Source organism: Aulonocara stuartgranti (assembly GCF_965226115.1).
Source record: "Aulonocara stuartgranti genome assembly, chromosome: 9".
NCBI classification, from domain to species: Eukaryota; Metazoa; Chordata; class Actinopteri; order Cichliformes; family Cichlidae; genus Aulonocara; species Aulonocara stuartgranti.
In genome coordinates, this window is record NC_138960.1 from 13,161,403 (window position 1) to 13,181,551 (window position 20,149).

The 20,149-nt window shown below is 40.7% G+C and overlaps 1 protein-coding gene across 4 annotated transcripts; it reads left to right on the forward strand.

Moving 5' to 3' along the window:
* Nucleotides 1–5,834: 5,834 nt before the first annotated feature.
* Nucleotides 5,835–14,256, forward strand: LOC309714715 (uncharacterized protein). 4 transcript variants are annotated; one of them, XM_082547366.1, is made up of 5 exons: nt 5,835–6,095; nt 6,567–6,692; nt 8,538–8,643; nt 10,315–10,911; nt 11,768–14,256. In XM_082547366.1, exons 3-5 carry the CDS (start codon nt 8,626–8,628, stop codon nt 12,344–12,346), a joined length of 1,194 nt encoding a protein of 397 aa, XP_082403492.1. In that variant the 5' UTR covers nt 5,835–6,095; nt 6,567–6,692; nt 8,538–8,625; the 3' UTR covers nt 12,347–14,256. The 4 variants fall into 4 exon arrangements, with proteins under 4 accessions (XP_082403492.1, XP_082403491.1, XP_082403494.1 ...); XM_082547365.1 differs by having other exon boundaries at nt 5,835–6,692; XM_082547368.1 differs by having other exon boundaries at nt 5,835–6,692; nt 11,771–14,256.
* The last annotated feature ends 5,893 nt before the right edge of the window (nt 14,257–20,149 follow it).

Genomic DNA, 20,149 nt, shown 5'->3' on the forward strand with positions numbered 1-20,149 from the left:
TTCATGTGTGTTCTGCTTAGCAGTAGGAAATCAACAAAAATAAGGCTTTTATGGTGTAAAAAAGAAAAAATTGCTTTCTTGAAAAGACTAAATTTACAGGTTAGTAGAGGTGCAACGGATCACGGTTGATGTGAAATCCAATCCCACGCCACGATTCGGTACGCACGTGATCTGAAGATTCGAAAAAGAAAAAAGGTATGTGTATGGTGCACGTGGTCAGTCTGTCAAGCAATCCAGTTGTTCAGTGATGACGTGACGAATCCTACTTCTGGGCCTAAAGTAGTCTGCGTTTAATATGGCTTTTGTGTTGTTAACATGTTTAATGTTATGTATTTTCTTCTATTTGATCTCAAAAAGCTCCTAAAACAGTCAGTGATCCCTGTTGACCTCCCTCGGCTTTTATTACCGCTAATCATTTATTTAAGCTCAGTTTTTAAAACCTTAGGATGTAACTACAGCCCAGCCCATGCAGCAGTATATGAATGACTAACCTCGTATTGTGGATGGATTATCTCAGTTGTTCTCCTGGCTGAAGTTTGGTCCTTTTACAGCATCCTGCCATGCGATTACATTTGTTCCTGACCACCGAGAACACTCACGTTAACTTTTATCGAGTGGAAAAAAAAAGTTAGCTTGTTTACATTATGCTAACATAGCTGTGTCGCTAGCGGTCATGTAGCACATCATTATATACCCGCTAGCCCAACTTCAGTAACCCTACAAACGTCACTGCTGGTTAGTTTTCTGTCTTCATTTATGCTGGAAGTGATAACAGAGCTGTACATTTTAATTTGTTTCCAAAACCCCGCAGTTAGGACATGCTATATTGTATTTAGATAGAAGCTAGCGAGCTAACTCCCTGCTAACTTCTAACTCCGTTAAATGTCATAAATTCCGTTTTCATGGATGCCTGGATGTTAAACTCAATTGTTACACCTGGTAGAGCAGAACGCTGATCATTTTATTAAAGATGAAAGATTTTAGACAGTTTTTCAACTCTCAGTAATGCCATAGTGATCGTTTGATATATGGACCTGCAGCGGCGTTTAGACCCAGACACGGCTAGTGACGTCAGACTGAACAACCGGATAGTTATGGTCAGCGCTAGCAGTCCAAGTGCCGGAGCAGAGGAAGTTGCGGCATTTAAGCAGCCCTTTGCTGCCCAATCCAACCGGGCTAAAGCTATTACAAAAGACAAGAGGCCGTATTCCGTTGTGCAAAACAAGGGGTTTAAACTATGATGAACATGCTTAAGCCACGCTAATTCCCAACTACAAATGGGTGGACCTCCAGGGCAACGGCCCGTACTGCCCTATAGATTACATTAGATTAAATGAAACTTTATTTATCCCTCGGGTGGGTTCCGCCGGGAAATTCAGTTTCCTGTAACACAGCACCGGCAGAAGTTGCAGAATGTGAGCAGAAATATACCACATATATAAATACAGAGAATACAAAATGGATAAATAGAATAAATAGGAATAAGAAAACAAGGGGTGGCTGTAGCTCAGGCGGTAGAGCAGGTCATCTACTGATCGGAAGGTTGGTTCGATTCCTGGCTTCCCTGCCAAATATCCTTGGGCAAGATACTAACCCCAAATTGCTCTCCGATGCATTCATCGGAGTATGAATGTGTGTGAATGTTACTTAGAAAGCACCTAGAACAATGTGCTTGTGCAAATGGGTGTGAATGCACAAGTTGTGTAAAGCGCTTTGAGTGCTCAGAAGAGTAGAAAAGCGCTATATAAGAACCAGTCCAAGGGAACGGCACATTTCAAATATTGTGAGTCTATTACACTGTTGGTTATTAACAAAAATTATTGCACAGTGAAAAGGCACTACAGCTTACTTGTTCCCCCCTCCTCTGTCCCCGTTTCCCCTCCAGCGAGGAGTTAAACAGTTTGATGGCGTGTGGGACAAAGGACTTTTTAAGTCTGCTGGTCCTTGACTTTGGGAGAACCAACCTCTCACTGAACAGACTCCTATGGTTGTTTATGGCCGTGTACAGAGGATGCCCAGCATGGTCCATAATGTCCATATTGCACCTTAATTTGTTTTTATATAAGTGCGTGGAATGAGTCTTCAGTTGAATGTTTTTTAATAGGCAAAAATACTTGAATTTTTCTTTTTTTTCTACTTTTGCTGATCCGAAAATTGATCCCATCCGTGACTTAAAACCATGATCCAATCCGAACCGTGAGATTTTTGATCACTGATGTAATTAATTAATAATCCGCTCAAAACGTTGTTTTCCATATTGTTAGTAAAAAATATTGTCAAGTAAGGGGGCACAATGTGGTTTAATTCTGCTAGGCCTGGTTGTTTTAGGATGTAAACTCAAACTGTACATAGTGTTTAGAAATTCGTTGGTCATTTTATGTTTGTTTTTTTATTCAACAGGTCAATATTAAAATCACCACAGATAAACATAAATTTTTGATTTGTTTTAGAGAATATTTCTTCTATGAAGTCATTAAATAGAGAAAGGTGTTCTATATATACAGCTAGTTTTTTCTAGATTTTTCTCTCTTTCCTTATAAATTTCAATTGTTATACCATCTAATAAATTATCAATCGCAGTTGTCATACTTTCCACCACCTTGTAATTTAGGTTTTTATCCACATGCACAGCTACTCCCCCTCCACTTTTGTTCCTTCTATTTACAAAATTCACATCAAATCCCACCAGTTCAAAGTCCAGTCCTTTCTCAGCATTGGTCCATGTTTCAGAAATGGCAATAATTCCAAATGTATTTGTCAACTCATTTAGATATTCCTTTATATTGTTGAAGTTGGCACACAGACTTCTGCTATTAAAATGGATTATTGATCATTTATTTTCCATGTTGATGGTGTGTTTAAACGGTTCATCAGTGAAGTAGCAGCAGTTATTGCTGATGTTATAGAAGAAATTATTTTCCGGGTCTATATCCTTTTCTAAGTCTAGAACATTATGGTCTGTGTATCGAAATGTTCTCAGTTCCAGATTATCATAAAGAGAATTCCAATGAGTTATATTGATATTGTTGCCAGATGCAGATGAAGCTCTTTTAGACTGTGCCATGTGTTGTGTTGTGTGTCACGTCACATGTGTATTCATACCTCCAGTGTAAGTTGAACCTCAGTATTTGTCCAGCTCTTCCATATTTCTGATGACCAACACTTTGGCTTGTTCCGGTGTTCCATTGAGTTTAATGAATACTTTACAGTTGGTGGTCCACGTACTCTGAATTTTTCCCTGTTTCTTCAAGTAACGTGCTTTCCTGGCAATGTCCGCATTTCTTTTTATCAGATGTTCATTCATGAAGACATCGGCTCCTTTCAGTTTCTTTCCTTGTTTTAACAGTGCTGTTTTGTGTTTTCATTAACGCTGAGGCTGTAGATGCATCGGTAGCCATGTATCCATGCTAGCTCCACAATGCCATGGTTGTGCTCTCAACCAAACTCTGGTCATGTGACAATTACAAACTTTACCTCATACAAACTTTACAGCACTTTACATATTTAACAACCCCATATTTTGTAATCACATTTTTTAGACATGTTTTTTAATTAATGTTAAACTTTTATCATCTTATCTTATAAATAAATGAACTAAATTAAGCATGAATCTATCACAGAAACATAAAATAATCAACTTTATTTTAACTGTCTCAGGGACAGTTACAACCACCTTGACCAGGTCCAGGATGGCTTTCTGCTGCAGTTTGACAGCAGAAATCTCCTCTGTCATAAACTCCAGCAGCTTCTTAATATCGTCGCCTTCCTCAGCTGACAGAACTTTTTTCGGGCCCATGCTGAGAGACGCTCTTCAAGCATCTTTGCTCCATCAAAGCCATCAGAGGCAGATTCCAGTGTAAACGATGTTCCCACATGAAAAACTGGACTGATCCACCTCCTGCTGTCAGACCTGCAGGGTTTAGGCCTGTGGTGTTCTCTTCTGTCTTATACTGAACACAAACTATTTTTTTGGACTGGCACAAATAATTTGTGTGCCTTCTTATTTGATGCAGAACACCTATTTGTTCTGTAAATACATTTAAATTGTTATATAAAAACACCTGAGGGATTGGCTGCATTTTTAAGCGAATAGTACCAGATAACTGTTGTTTCCAAAACATGTGCAGAATTTTTAGAAATGTACAATTTTGTATTTGCATTTCAAGTTATGAAAATTATTCTTCAAACATTTTTATGGGTTTCACAGTAAAAATTTTTTTAACTTTTTTCTACTCTGAGTTTGAATTTTTGCTTGAACTTAGATAACTTGTGCTAATATAGTATGCCGAAATGTAAAAAATAACTCAAATTTCAGATATTTGATGTTGTGCTGAAAAGATTATACCAAACAAGGCAAGATAAACTGTTTTTATAATAATAATAATAATAATAATAATAATAATAATAATAATAATAATATTAATAATAATATTGTAGAGGTAAAATCAAAAGTAGTCAAAAATGGCAAATTATACTTGGACCCAGGAGGGTTTAGCAGTTACTTTGGTGTTCCTCCACAGAAATGTCAGAAGTAGTCTGAACTGCAAAAGAAGCACGTATTCTGGTTGCAGGAGGTGAGCTGGCTTCAAACAAATGATTTTCATGGCATATTCTCCACCACATCTCTGGGCGATCAAAGAGAAGAGGAAACTACATTACACTGCCAGTGGCGGACTCCCTCAGACATCAGTGCGTTGGTGGTTCTTTGTGTCTGGGGATGGGCGTCCAGGTACACACCGGCTCACTCCTTGGCGGCCGCTTATCGGGGCCTGGATCCTGGGGCTCGCTTGGGCCACTTCGGAGGTGGGGCTCGGTCACTCAGGCACAGCTGGCTGCCGGCGGAGCTCACGGGCGCGTCACTGCAACTCCCCCTGGCTTCTGCTCCGTGGCTGCTGAGTGAGCCCTCATCTGGGACTCTCCTCAGCTCTTACTGGGACAGTGGCGCAGCTGCCCCTCTGTTGGTCTTCCTTGGTCTCTTGTGTTCTGGGGGCCTCTGGATGTCTGGAGTTTTGATCTCCTCCATACCTGCTTCATGCCCTGGAGGACGGGGCTGTGGCCCCCCCACACCCTCTAGCAGATCATTACATGAAGGAACCTTTTAAAAAAACAAGCACGTCCATGCTCACAGGTGTACACACGGGTGATCACACCCACAAACTACACCCTTTTTGGCTCCTACCTCAAAGCACACTGTGTTCTGTTGATCTTATGTGCTGCACAATAATGTTTAATATTTAGTATTTACTGTCATATTCCCATATATCATTGTGATGTTGTTTATTCTATTACTCTTGTTCTCTTCTGCTTGTTTTCTTTTTTCTTTCTCAACAGGTGATCCAGATGATTGATATATGCATTTTTTTTTCTTTCTCTGCTCATTCTGTTGGTTTTTGTTTTTGCCCTTCTCCCCTGTCCCTCTTCTCAGCTGTTTCTCTTTCTTTCTCCCCTTCTTTCCCCCAGCCAAGTCTGTCCCGTATTCAGCAAGTGAAAATAAAATAAACAATAAAAGGTGAATCAAATGGACCATTATGGCAAGGCTGGGATGGTCAATTTGGTAAAGTAAATCCGTTGGGCATCTTTCTTTGCCTTTAGACAATAATTCTGATGGCAAAAGAGCCAAACGGGACAGGAAAAAAAAAAGAAAAGAAAAAGGAAACTATATTACACTGTGAGAGGGCGACTGATCCAAAACATAAACACAAAACTGAAACTGGATCTTATTGTAAGGTTATCGGGCCTTATTCCAGTTTGAGGGTCGACGTGCCAGTTCACACTCCACACCAGTTGGTGGCAGTAAAGGACAATTTTGTTGTTTGACAACCGCCAATAAACAATGTAAAGAAGACGAAGCGCCTTCCGGGATGACGGAGCTATTTTTTAATCTAAAGCGAGTAAAAGGTTGAATTTGGATGATAAAACAAACTAAACCAACGTTTGGATCGATATCTGCATCGACCTGCCCACCCTTGTCTCCTGGATCGTAGCTGAGATCAGCGTGAACCACGTGGGTCTCTGCTCCCTGATCTGTTTCCTGTGTTTGGAAAGAGTTGCAGCTTCATCGCGGAGTTTCTCTCGGTCTGTGGGCTCATCTAAAGGTAAGCACCGAGCTAACTTTACTGTGAGTTCAGTTCATGTTGAGTTTAGCTCCTGAATGAGGTCTTCTGCTGCTCTCCTCGGTGTCTGTTCACAGTTTATTGTGAACACGTTGAGAGAAGCGTGAGAGAGTGTTTGGAGAAAAACACCAACTAATCATTAGCTCAGCATGCTGGGAGAAGTTGGAGCAGAAAAGTCTTTTCATTGTCCCTGCAGCTGTTTTTCTGCCTGCACCAAACCTCTACAGCCTCATTTCTATTTGAAGTGATAACAGGAAATGGATGAGAGCGATCTGCTGCAGTATCAGGGTCACAGTCAAAGGAGCTTGCAAAGAAAAGCGTCTGGACTTCTTTAAGTTACTTGAAGACATTGCTGAAAATGTTGAAATGTATTCACTCACTTTTTATTATTATTTGTAAATATGTGTGCAAATGGTTGATTTTTTTTGTACTGTTTTCATCAATAAATCTCAGCAACAAAGGACATACACCCATGTGTGTTGATTTCTGATGGCAAACTGAAACACTCCAAGTTGGTGACTTTTGGAGATTTATTTCCCTGGATGATTGAGAATGCTTCAAGATGAAACACAAAAGGAAGTAAGTTCACAGCTTTTAGCAGCTCCCCCACCCCCTCAGTCACACACCCCCACTCCCCTCCCTCCAGAATTCCCAGGTAACAACCTAATATACATATAAATGACTAGCCAATTTAGCTTCCACTTGGCTGAAGCTAAAGCTTAGCTAAAAGCCTACCAGCCATTTGGCTGCTCTCCGGCTTTTAAAGGTTGAAAGGTAGAAGCCTGGCAGTGTTAAGTACATCTACCCTGTTGAACTTATTATGGGAAATAAATATTTAAATAAAAACAAGCTGCTGATTATTTCACATTTTACTTGTGAGCAACGGCACATTTAAATCTTACAAATATAGTTATTTGGCTTATATCGTGATAGATATCGTTATCGCCTGAAATGAAAAAAACATATTGTGATATGAAAAAATCTTATATCGCCCAGCTCTACCTTCAGGCTTAGAGGGAACCTGTTCTGCCCGGTGGTGTAGGGTCCTAATTACTCCAAGTTTGTGTTCCAGAGGGTGATGGGAGTCAAAGAGGAGGTACTGGTCCGTATGTGTGGGCTTCCGGTAAACTTCGATGTACTACGGACCAGTACCTCCTCTTTGACTCCCATCACCCTCTGGAACAGGAAGATGTTAACAAAAACTAATGAAACAGAGATGAAAGTAAACAGTGTTCATATTTGAAAGCACAGAGAATAAAAATATATTGTAGTGGTTAATGTGCAGCTCCTGGTCATTTGGTGAAGTCGTGTTTTGAATCATGTGAATGTTGGGTTTTATTTTATCTACAGAAGTTTTTCCCACCTGTGATCGTCCAGATTGATTTGTTGGGTTGACTTGAATCATGTGAAGGTTTAAAGCTGCACTTCCCCCAAAAAGAATAAAGTATAATCGTTCCTGTGTCAAACACAGCTGCAGTCAAAGCAGGAAGGAAAGCACTGAAACCACTGATCAAAGCTCATTAATCAAAGACTGCTGATCAATGGCAATGAGTACCATTCCCGCTGCAAGGGATCAGTGGTTGTTGATCAATGATCATGAGAATTTGCATATTAATGCTCAATAACTGACCTCCCAGCCCATTGTTCCTTCAGTGGTGCTCGTTTCAGTCATTATGCAAATGCACTGTTGAAGATTGGGGAAACCTGCAGTCGGCTGCACTTGGATGAGTGATGAAACGTTTCTCCCACAAAAAGCTACGTCCAGATGAACAGAATCAAACTTTGGAGAATGGTGGAGTTTGGAGAGCGGCACCATGGGGGCTGGAGAGACTTGTGAAGTGGTGATCAGGTGTGGGCCTCTGTTATTATGAATGGTGGGGGTGGTGGGTGGAACTGGGGGGCTGAAGGAGTTGAAAGTGTGGGGTGGGGGAGTAACAGGTCTGTCCCTGTTTGTGGAAACCACAGGAGGAGCTGTTCAGGCTGTTGCTGGGTGTGAATTGTTGATGGAGTCTTTAAACTTGTAGTTGCTGTTTTCCAGACTGAAGCAGAGTCGTTAGCTGAAAACTGGTTTTAGAGGTTCATTCAGGACACCTTCTCAGGCTCTTACAGCCTTACCTGTATCATAACAAAGTGTATAAACCCCAATCCACCTTTAACATGGTCCTTCTCCCAAACCTTCAAATAGGACTTTCTGGCCCTGTCATAGTAAAGGGCTGCTTAGAATATTAGAGCCAATGTCACAAAGTTCCTCCTGAAGTATAAGTGAGTGAGAGAGTTTCCTCACTTTGCAGCACAACACGTCTCACAAGATTTCTACAAGCAATCAGAGTGAAATTTGTACTTTGTGTTGTCAGATGAACATATGAGACACTTTGACTCTTCAGTGCAGTGTGGAGCCTAACAAAGATCTGTTTTGTGTCCCAGCTGATCAGCAGGAGGAGAAGAGTCTGACGGAGCAGCAGAGGAACATTTTCAGCCATCTGGACTCAGCTGAGTCACTACAGAGGAAACAATGAGCTCAACACAGGAGGTGAGGAAAATATCACAGTTTCACCAAATAATCAGTCACGTCTAAAACTCTCATCCTCCCAACCTGTTATATCACTGTGTTGCATATTATGTTGTTTTTTAGAGACCACAGCACATGTTAAAATAAGGAAGGTTTATTCATCAACATTATTAATAATCAAATGGACATTTGTCAGAGTTTTACCCCTGATACTGCTGGATAAACAGAAACTCACTCAGGAACGAGGTCACACAGAGCTCAAGTTTTCACTCGCGAGGGGGAAGCAATTGTCTCCAACCCACTTCAACTTGCTTTCCCCCTGCAGGTTGTTTTATTGGTTACACACATGAATATTCATAAAGCTTGTTGTAGTATTACCTATGAGAAACTACTATAACTGGTTACAAAGTGATTGGACTGTGCAAGTGTGATTATACATTGTGTCAGCATCATGAGCTTCAGTTTAAATGAATCTCTGCTACACTTGATGTAATCTAACTGTGACATGAGCACCACAGTCACTGTGCACCAGTCACACACTGTTCTTTACTTTAAATCCATCACAGTTCAGCAAACGAACCTGTTTATCCTGCACTAACCTGCAGACGATCTTCATGCAGTCTTTAAATAACACAGTTAATCTGCCTCAGATTGTTTTGCAGCATCTTTCACTATCTGAAAAAACACAATGTCACATGTACAGACCCAATATCTGATTTCAACACATGAGGACTTACATGTAAGCTTTAATCTCCAGTTGATCAAATCCCACTGAGCAGTCCTTCCCTTTAAATCTAACCTCTCTTCTTCCTCTCCTGTCCTGTGTGTCTAATCTTTCTCCATCTCTGAGTGAAGTTAGCTCTCTTTCTTTTCTCTCCCTGTGATGTGCAGCAGCTGGACCTTTAGCCAGCAACACACTGTGAGACAAACCGCACACAAACAGTTTGTGTGTTTGCTGATGTTTGTTGATAGAAACGCTGCATTTGAAATTACCTGTTTGTTCAGGTGCTGTGCAAAAAAGAAAGAAGAACAACGTCTCACTTTAACTCCTGACTATGACTCACAGTTTTGCCTCTTTCATCTCTTTTTATGTTTCATACCCTGGTGATTAGTACACGATCAGGATTGTCTTTCATGTCTTACTTTTCCCGTTTCTCAAGTTGGTTTGATGTTTGATGCCTGCAGTGATGAAATAAACCCCTCAGATGCCTTAAAAGTAACACATCTGTTTTGTAAATGTAAGGAGTACAAAATACAATTTTCTTTTTCTAATGTAGGAGGCAAAAGTAAAATATTTTCCTTCACTGAATCAACTTTTAAATGTTACATTGTAATTATTAATATTGAAAAATGACAAAATGATAGAAATATATAATAGGAAACATAAAAGTATAGACTTGGTAAACATTTATACTTTTCTGAGTGTGTTAGCATGCTAGCATTAATAACTGTGTACAGCAGGAGGGATGGGCATGATTTTAGTGTTTGAACAGTCATGAATTATTTTTAACACCAGGTTGGATGTAATGTGTTAGAACTACCAGTAGGTGGGGATAAGAGACCTTTAAGGTGTTTGGTGCCACACTCCACCTTCAGGTTTAAAACTAGTGTTAATGGAGGGAGTTTGAAGGTTGAGTTTGTTCCACGACTGCATTTCACTCACTGCCTCTGTTTGTATCTCTGTCACTGCAGGACCAACATGGAGCGAGAAGTCGGCGCTCTCAGGAGGCCGACAAACCTCAACCAAGAAAGGGAGAGAAAACACACACCTGTGACGAGTGTGGGATGGGTTTTATTTCCAAGTGTCACCTGAAACAGCATCAGGTCATCCACACTGGAGAGAGACTGTTCAGCTGTGACTTGTGTGGAAAGTCTTTTTCCTGGAAGGGTTCCCTAAAAAGACACCAACTCAGCCACAGTGGAGTTAAAGCGTACAGCTGTGATCAGTGTGGCACAGCTTTTACTCAAAGTGGCCACTTACAGAGGCATCTAGTTATCCACTCTGGAATTAAGGCATACAGCTGTGACTTTTGTGGAAAAACTTTCAGCCACATAGAGACCCGAAATACACACATACGCATTCACACCAGACATGTTGTGTACTGCTGTGAACAGTGTGGCAGACAGTTTATAACCAACAGGCAGTTACAACAACACATGTTTACCCACACTGAGGGACGACCTTATAAATGTGACCTGTGTGAGAAGACTTTTAAAGCTCCATGTTACCTGAGGCAACACCAACTGATCCACACCAGAAAGAGACTCTACAAGTGCAGTTACTGTGAGGTATGTATTTATATTGTTATCTTGTCATTTTAGCCTGACTGTTTGGAACAACTCTGCTCATTAAACTGTGTTAGCATGTTAGCAATTCTACTGCATGGAAAAGCAGCTCTGAGTGATTGTTCAGATTTTCATGTCAGTTATGATTTTTGTTTACACGATCATGAAAAACTAAAAGTCCTGAAAATTAATATGATGGTGTTATTTAATGTTCAGGCAGTTTCCTGGTATATAATGATATTGTTATTATTTCAGCATAAAAGGCCTTTTGTTTACAGAGCCTGATTCCTCTGTTAGGAGCACATGTAATAAAATAAAACACAAATGAAAATAAGCACAAAACCAAAACATTCTGTAATCTTCTCTTATGGTTAACAAAGTTGTATCGTTACGTAATGGTATTGTAATATTGTAGCAGTAGTATCATTGCTTGTTTTTAACTTTAGTACTTTTAGACATTAGTGTTAAAATACTAATTTAATGTTATAATTGCAGTGTCATGGGGGTAGTAGTGTTTGTCTTGTGTCCCATTGAGCTGAGTGTTATAACTGCACAGTTACAGTGTTATTAATGCAGTATTAAATGAGTATTACTGCAGTTAGTAGTTTAGCACTGTGTTGGTACCCTGCAAATATTAGCAAAGTAGTACTTTAGTGTAACTCAGATGTTACTGTAACATGAAATAAGTATTACTGTAGTATTATGGTGGTAGTATTGTAGTTATTGCAGCCCAGTAAACTGAGTGTGTTGAAACAGTAAAATGTAATTGGACGTCTGCAGAGATGCTCTTTATTTCAGGCGACGTTCAGGATAAAAATGTTGAAGGACTGACTTACACTGTCTTTGTGTCTTTGTTTAGAAGCAGAGCGACACAGATGGATCCAGTTCTCAACCCTGTCATTACTGTGGTGGTGGGAAAGAGTTTGTCTGTGACTTTTGTGGAATAACTTTCAGTGATCAATACACCCTAAAAAGACATCAACGTAAACACACTGGAGACAAACTGAAATACTGCAAAGAATGTGGGAGAAGCTTCACCACATCACATCACTTAAAATGTCATGAACTGATTCACAGTGGGGTTAAAAAGCACCTCTGTGATCAGTGTGGGTCATCCTTCACCACTGCAGTCAACCTTAAAACACACAAACGAGTCCACACAGGAGAGAAACCATACAAGTGCAGACACTGTGACAAAAGCTTCTCACATTCAAGTAGTCGTAACAATCATGAACATACACACATGGAAGGAAACTACAGCTGTGACCAGTGTGACAAGAGCTTCAGGAATCTCAGTTCATACTCCACACACAAACGATCCCACGTTACTAATAAACTGTTTCACTGTTACCAATGTGCCAAAACATTCACTTCATTATGGGCTCTGTGCAAACATCAGCGTGATCACTCAGGGCTGAAATCACTCCCATCACAGTGAATCTGCAGAGACAGAAAGATCCTCTACTGGTTTCAGGGTCAGACTTAAAACCCTTGAGATCAGGCTCCACAGAGTTCAGATGTAAAAATCTGATGAGGCAGCTGTGAATGAACATGTTCGTCTTGTGTACTGAGAAAAATTAAACAGCTGATGAGTAGATAAACATGTTAAACTGTGTTATAGACAGGATGCACCTAGCTGCTACTCAGGTGCGTATGTGTGTCAAAAATTACGAATGCGTAGTGACATTTATGTTACCAAGCGCCTTTGCGTACTTGACCATCTCATTCAACCTGACACGTGTTGCTGCAGCTTCTTTGGTGTTTCGCCACCACCTAAGAAACACCAACCAGAGCCAGAGCCGAAGAAAAGACTTTTTTCGAATAAGTGACTTTGGGGATGCTTTCCGATGGATCTGTGGACATCACAAAAGTCGAGCAGGAAATCATTTACATTGTGTCTGTGTCCAGCAAAGGAGAGTTTAACCCTGACTTTCTTGGACTGATTGAACTGGGTGCTGACCGCACCGCGTAGGGATGGACTTGTGAGACTTCTTGAGGACACAGGCTTGGATGACTGGACAACAACATTGGTCGCTGCGTGCACAAACGAGGCTGTTGTCAACGTGGGTATCTTCAATGGCGTTGTGCCAAAACACCGGCAACTTGCTACAGTTGAAGACTCTCTTGTGCACATTCTGTGCACAGCACACACACTGGAGAATTGCTTAAAATCAGTTGATCGCAAGGTTCCTAACTGTGAGACGTTTAATCGCTGTGTGGTCAAGCTGATGCAGTTTTATTTGCAAAAAAAAGTGGAGCAAAAAAAAAAAATGCTAAAATGGTGAAGAAAAGTGAAGAAAATGGGATCCCCTTTGTAAAACTGGGTATGCTTCATAATACCAGGTGGTCTTCATGGAGGTCTTTTGTTTCGTACCAATTTGCGAGAGTTGAGGCTCGAAGATGAAATGTATGGTTTTCAGGGTTTTTATCATTAACTCTGTTTCCCTGGGACTTCTCCCGTGTGTTATGAATAAATTTCAAATATTTACATGTTACCATAGTGACCAGAGAGCATTAAGGGGCAGAGAGGAGGATGTTACTCTCAGTGTTGTTGGCGCATTTCAGGAGGAGCCTGCTAATAAAGTTAGTGAATACAGGTTTATTATTATTACATTTACAAAATACCGCAGTTCTTGTCTTGGTCATATCATTTTATTCTGTTGTATTTATCTTCAACACCTTAAATGCCGGTCCGGGAAAATATGTGACTGTTGGAAAACAGTTCACACAATACACATCACAGCAAAGCACCTCCCACATGGTTCTAAGACAAGGCACTATGTGTGTGTATGTTGTGATATTATTCTGTTATCATATGTTACCTTATATATGTAATCAAAGTAGTTGAATTATGATAACAGCTGTAGGACATATATTATCCTTTAGTTTAGATGGTGTGCTGTGTATGTAGTTTAGTCCTCATTATACTTTTGGGTTAAAAGAACATAATCATTTTTGTAGTTCATCAGATAAGTGTGCATCACTCTGTATCCTTGATCTGCTGTGACTGTCTTGCACTGTTTTCTTGACATGCTTTATTGTTGAATCATAAAAAGAAGGTTGTAAGAAGGAGACTTTGTGTCTAGGGCAGAAGAGACAGACCACATTCCATACCCCCACCTTACAGAGAGCAGAAAGACAGGGAGCCGAGGTCATAATTTAGGCGCCGTAAGAGAGAAAGAATGTGAATGTTTAGGCTTTTACGACTATGTCGGGGCCGCTAGGAGCTATAAGAGGCTGTGTAACCCGTCACCATTTTGAGATTTGCTGTGACCCTCTTCATGCATGTCTCCCCATCATGATGGTTCTAATGCTCATGAGTGTTGAATGGAAATAAATGATTGTTGATTGAGCATAAATACACCGAGTACTGTCCTTCCTTCAGCCCAAAGATTAAAAGAATTGGGAGATTTTGCAACAATGTGTAAACATCTGTATGCGTGTGCGCGTGTGTGTGTGCGTGCGTGTCTTCCAACTGTTTCTAACAACATCCTTAGTCATAATCTCCCCCACACCCAATATATGGTTCAATTCCTTTACTGGTTCACCATACACAACACAGTGAAGCCATACAAAGGGCAGGAAGCTTACCAAACATCAAACAAACCTTCACAAGGATGTGCCTGTGATAAAACACTACAGCCCCCCCCCCGCACCTTGAGAGGCTGGGGAGGGGGACAAAGGAATTCCTTTTATCACAGAGTTGAAACAATGTAGAGATGGCAAGCATAAAAATGACAACATTTAACAATTCACTTTAACAAGACAAACTGGGATCATGTCATTATGAGAAAGGAGGAAGGGGGGCAGACGCTCCAAAGACAGCAAGTGCGGTGGTACAGGCCAGGTACACAGAGAGAAGACGGGACCGATTTAGATGCAAGCATGTTGGGAAAATGTGAAGAAACAAGCAGCATTTCAGTGATATTGGAGGCAGCAAAGCTGAGTAGAGAATTTATAAAATTAGGATCTGAATACCTGTTTTTATTTTTTAGCCATTTTCCATTGTAGACAACAACGTTTCAAATTTATCCAGGCCTTAAAGTTCATGTGTGTTCTGCTTAGCAGTAGGAAATCAACAAAAATAAGGCTTTTATGGTGTAAAAAAGAAAAAATTGCTTTCTTGAAAAGACTAAATTTACAGGTTAGTAGAGGTGCAACGGATCACGGTTGATGTGAAATCCAATCCCACGCCACGATTCGGTACGCACGTGATCTGAAGATTCGAAAAAGAAAAAAGGTATGTGTATGGTGCACGTGGTCAGTCTGTCAAGCAATCCAGTTGTTCAGTGATGACGTGACGAATCCTACTTCTGGGCCTAAAGTAGTCTGCATTTAATATGGCTTTTGTGTTGTTAACATGTTTAATGTTATGTATTTTCTTCTATTTGATCTCAAAAAGCTCCTAAAACAGTCAGTGATCCCTGTTGACCTCCCTCGGCTTTTATTACCGCTAATCATTTATTTAAGCTCAGTTTTTAAAACCTTAGGATGTAACTACAGCCCAGCCCATGCAGCAGTATATGAATGACTAACCTCGTATTGTGGATGGATTATCTCAGTTGTTCTCCTGGCTGAAGTTTGGTCCTTTTACAGCATCCTGCCATGTGATTACATTTGTTCCTGACCACCGAGAACACTCACGTTAACTTTTATCGAGTGGAAAAAAAAAGTTAGCTTGTTTACATTATGCTAACATAGCTGTGTCGCTAGCGGTCATGTAGCACATCATTATATACCCGCTAGCCCAACTTCAGTAACCCTACAAACGTCACTGCTGGTTAGTTTTCTGTCTTCATTTATGCTGGAAGTGATAACAGAGCTGTACATTTTAATTTGTTTCCAAAACCCCGCAGTCAGGACATGCTATATTGTATTTAGATAGAAGCTAGCGAGCTAACTCCCTGCTAACTTCTAACTCCGTTAAATGTCATAAATTCCGTTTTCATGGATGCCTGGATGTTAAACTCAATTGTTACACCTGGTAGAGCAGAACGCTGATCATTTTATTAAAGATGAAAGATTTTAGACAGTTTTTCAACTCTCAGTAATGCCATAGTGATCGTTTGATATATGGACCTGCAGCGGAGTTTAGACCCAGACACGGCTAGTGACGTCAGACTGAACAACCGGATAGTTATGGTCAGCGCTAGCAGTCCAAGTGCCGGAGCAGAGGAGGTTGCGGCATTTAAGCAGCCCTTTGCTGCCCAATCCAACCGGGCTAAAGCTATTACAAAAGACAGGAGGCCGTATTCTGTTGTGCAAAACAAGGGATTTAAACTATGATGAACATGCTTGAGCCACGCTAATTCCCAACTACAAATGGGTGGACCTCCAGGGCAACGGCCTGTACTGCCCTATAGATTACATTAGATTAGATGAAACTTTATTTATCCCTCGGGTGGGTTCCGCCGGGAAATTCAGTTTCCTGTAACACAGCACCGACAGAAGTTGCAGAATGTGAGCAGAAATATACCACATATATAAATACAGAGAATACAAAATGGATAAATAGAATAAATAGGAATAAGAATACAAGGGAACGGCACATTTCAAATATTGTGAGTCTATTACACTGTTGGTTATTAACAAAAATTATTGCACAGTGAAAAGGCACTACAGCTTACTTGTTCCCCCCTCCTCTGTCCCCGTTTCCCCTCCAGCGAGGAGTTAAACAGTTTGATGGCGTGTGGGACAAAGGACTTTTTAAGTCTGCTGGTCCTTGACTTTGGGAGAACCAACCTCTCACTGAACAGACTCCTATGGTTGTTTATGGCCGTGTACAGAGGATGCCCAGCATGGTCCATAATGTCCATATTGCACCTTAATTTGTTTTTATATAAGTGCGTGGAATGAATCTTCAGTTGAATGTTTTTTAATAGGCAAAAATACTTGAATTTTTCTTTTTTTTCTACTTTTGCTGATCCGAAAATTGATCCCATCCGTGACTTAAAACCATGATCCAATCCGAACCGTGAGATTTTTGATCACTGATGTAATTAATTAATAATCCGCTCAAAACGTTGTTTTCCATATTGTTAGTAAAAAATATTGTCAAGTAAGGGGGCACAATGTGGTTTAATTCTGCTAGGCCTGGTTGTTTTAGGATGTAAACTCAAACTGTACATAGTGTTTAGAAATTCGTTGGTCATTTTATGTTTGTTTTTTTATTCAACAGGTCAATATTAAAATCACCACAGATAAACATAAATTTTTGATTTGTTTTAGAGAATATTTCTTCTATGAAGTCATTAAATAGAGAAAGGTGTTCTATATATACAGCTAGTTTTTTCTAGATTTTTCTCTCTTTCCTTATAAATTTCAATTGTTATACCATCTAATAAATTATCAATCGCAGTTGTCATACTTTCCATCACCTTGTAATTTAGGTTTTTATCCACATGCACAGCTACTCCCCCTCCACTTTTGTTCCTTCTATTTACAAAATTCACATCAAATCCCACCAGTTCAAAGTCCAGTCCTTTCTCAGCATTGGTCCATGTTTCAGAAATGGCAATAATTCCAAATGGATTTGTCAACTCATTTAGATATTCCTTTATATTGTTGAAGTTGGCACACAGACTTCTGCTATTAAAATGGATTATTGATCATTTATTTTCCATGTTGATGGTGTGTTTAAACGGTTCATCAGTGAAGTAGCAGCAGTTATTGCTGATGTTATAGAAGAAATTATTTTCCGGGTCTATATCCTTTTCTAAGTCTAGAACATTATGGTCTGTGTATCGAAATGTTCTCAGTTCCAGATTATCATAAAGAGAATTCCAATGAGTTATATTGATATTGTTGCCAGATGCAGATGAAGCTCTTTTAGACTGTGCCATGTGTTGTGTTGTGTGTCACGTCACATGTGTATTCATACCTCCAGTGTAAGTTGAACCTCAGTATTTGTCCAGCTCCTCCATATTTCTGTTGACCAACACTTTGGCTTGTTCCGGTGTTCCATTGAGTTGAATACTTTACAGTTGGTGTTGCGGCTCTTCCAACCAATGGCCGCGGCAGGCTAAACATGAGGACCCTGATGACGCGCAACAATTAATGCACAAAACACTTCTGTATCATTTGCTTCTTTATTTCTACATGCAACTGTCCAAACCACAAATCAGCACATGGGAAAAACTATCAAACAAACGCACAGACTGCACAAGCAAATAACTGCAACTTACGAATAAATGCACTAGCTACTATGTCAAAATTACAAACTGGTCTATGGCAGCAATTAGTGCATGGCTATACAAACACCATCAAGTTACAGTCAAATATATCAAATCATTCAAATTGTGCTCAAGTTGCGATATGTTGCGCTATGTTGCGGTCAACAGAAAGTTTTGCCTCGTGCTCACCCTACCTTCTGCTCATCACATCAGGTGCTGTGAACAGGTGAGTGCAACCACAATTATTGGCTACCACACCCATGAGACAAGCCCAACACCCATACACCAATATAGTGAGTCCATTTAAACCAACCCACTTCAGACGGGAACCACTCATATGGCTCCTACAGTTGGTGGTCCATGTACTCTGAATTTTTCCCTGTTTCTTCAAGTAACGTGCTTTCCTGGCAATGTCCGCATTTCTTTTTATCAGATGTTCATTCATGAAGACATCGGCTCCTTTCAGTTTCTTTCCTTGTTTTAACAGTGCTGTTTTGTGTTTTCTGTTAGCAAATCTCACAATGATGGCTGGTTTGTCACCGTCATTTTTTCGGGGTAGAGGGTGGCAAGCCTCAATGTTGTTATAATTCACTTCCACACATTTGGACCGTAGACAGGTAACCACTTGAAGCTCCGTGGAGTTGACATCTTTCTCTCCTGGTCCTCCTATATTGTCAGCTGCGACCCCCCCAGGCGTTTGACCAGGGTTTGATGTGAAGCCCCATAATGATGACATCGTTCATCTGGGTGTACTGCTCCAAATCCACCACTCTGTTCTCCGGGTACGCCAGCCGCCGATCCTTCTCTGCGTTCTGTACGCGGAGAGCCTTAACTTCCTCGACCAGGTCCAGGATGGCTTTCTGCTGCAGTTTGACAGCAGAAATCTCCTCTGTCATAAACTCCAGCAGCTTCTTAATATCGTCGCCTTCCTCAGCTGACAGAACTTTTTTCGGGCCCATGCTGAGAGACGCTCTTCAAGCGTCTTTGCTCCATCAAAGCCATCAGAGGCAGATTCCAGTGTAAACGCTGTTCCCACATGAAAAACTGGACTGATCCACCTCCTGCTGTCAGACCTGCAGGGTTTAGGCCTGTGGTGTTCTCTTCTGTCTTATACTGAACACAAACTATTTTTTTGGACTGGCACAAATAATTTGTGTGCCTTCTTATTTGATGCAGAACACCTATTTGTTCTGTAAATACATTTAAATTGTTATATAAAAACACCTGAGGGATTGGCTGCATTTTTAAGCGAATAGTACCAGATAACTGTTGTTTGCAAAACGTGCAGAATTTTTAGAAATGTACAATTTTGTATTTGCATTTCAAGTTATGAAAATGATTCTTCAAACATTTTTATGGGTTTCACAGGAAAAAATTTAACTTTTTTCTACTCTGAGTTTGAATTTTTGCTTGAACTTAGATAACTTGTGCTAATATAGTATGCCGAAATGTAAAAAATAACTCAAATTTCAGATATTTGAGGTTGTGCTGAAAAGATTATACCAAACAAGGCGAGATAAACTGTTTTTATAATAATAATAATAATAATAATATTGTAGAGGTAAAATCAAAAGTAGTCAAAAATGGCAAATTATACTTGGACCCCGGAGGGTTCAGCAGTTACTTTGGTGTTCCTCCACAGAAATGTCAGAAGTAGCCTGAACTGCAAAAGAAGCACGTATTCTGGTTGCAGGAGGTGAGCTGGCTTCAAACAAATGATTTTCATGGCATATTCTGCACCACATCTCTGGGCGATCAAAGAGAAGAGGAAATATTACACTGCCAGTGGCGGACTCCCTCAGACATCGGTGCGTTGGTGGTTCGTTGTGTCTGGGGATGGGCTTCCAGGTACACACCGGCTCACTCCTTGGCGGCCGCTTATCGGGGCCTGGATCCTGGGGCTCGCTCGGGCCACCTCGGAGGTGGGGTGCCCCCGGCCTCTCGACCTGGGGCTCGGTCACTCAGGCACAGCTGGCTGCCAGCGGAGCTCACGGGCGCGTCACTGCAACTCCCCCTGGCTTCTGCTCCGCGGCTGCTGAGTGAGCCCTCATCTGGGACTCTCCTCAGCT

Excerpts from the sequence above, each read along its gene's own strand:
- LOC309714715 (XM_082547365.1), top strand. Across the intron at positions 10,912-11,767 it reads ACAAGTGCAGTTACTGTGAG|AAGCAGAGCGACACAGATGG; the intron begins GTATGTATTTAT and ends GTCTTTGTTTAG.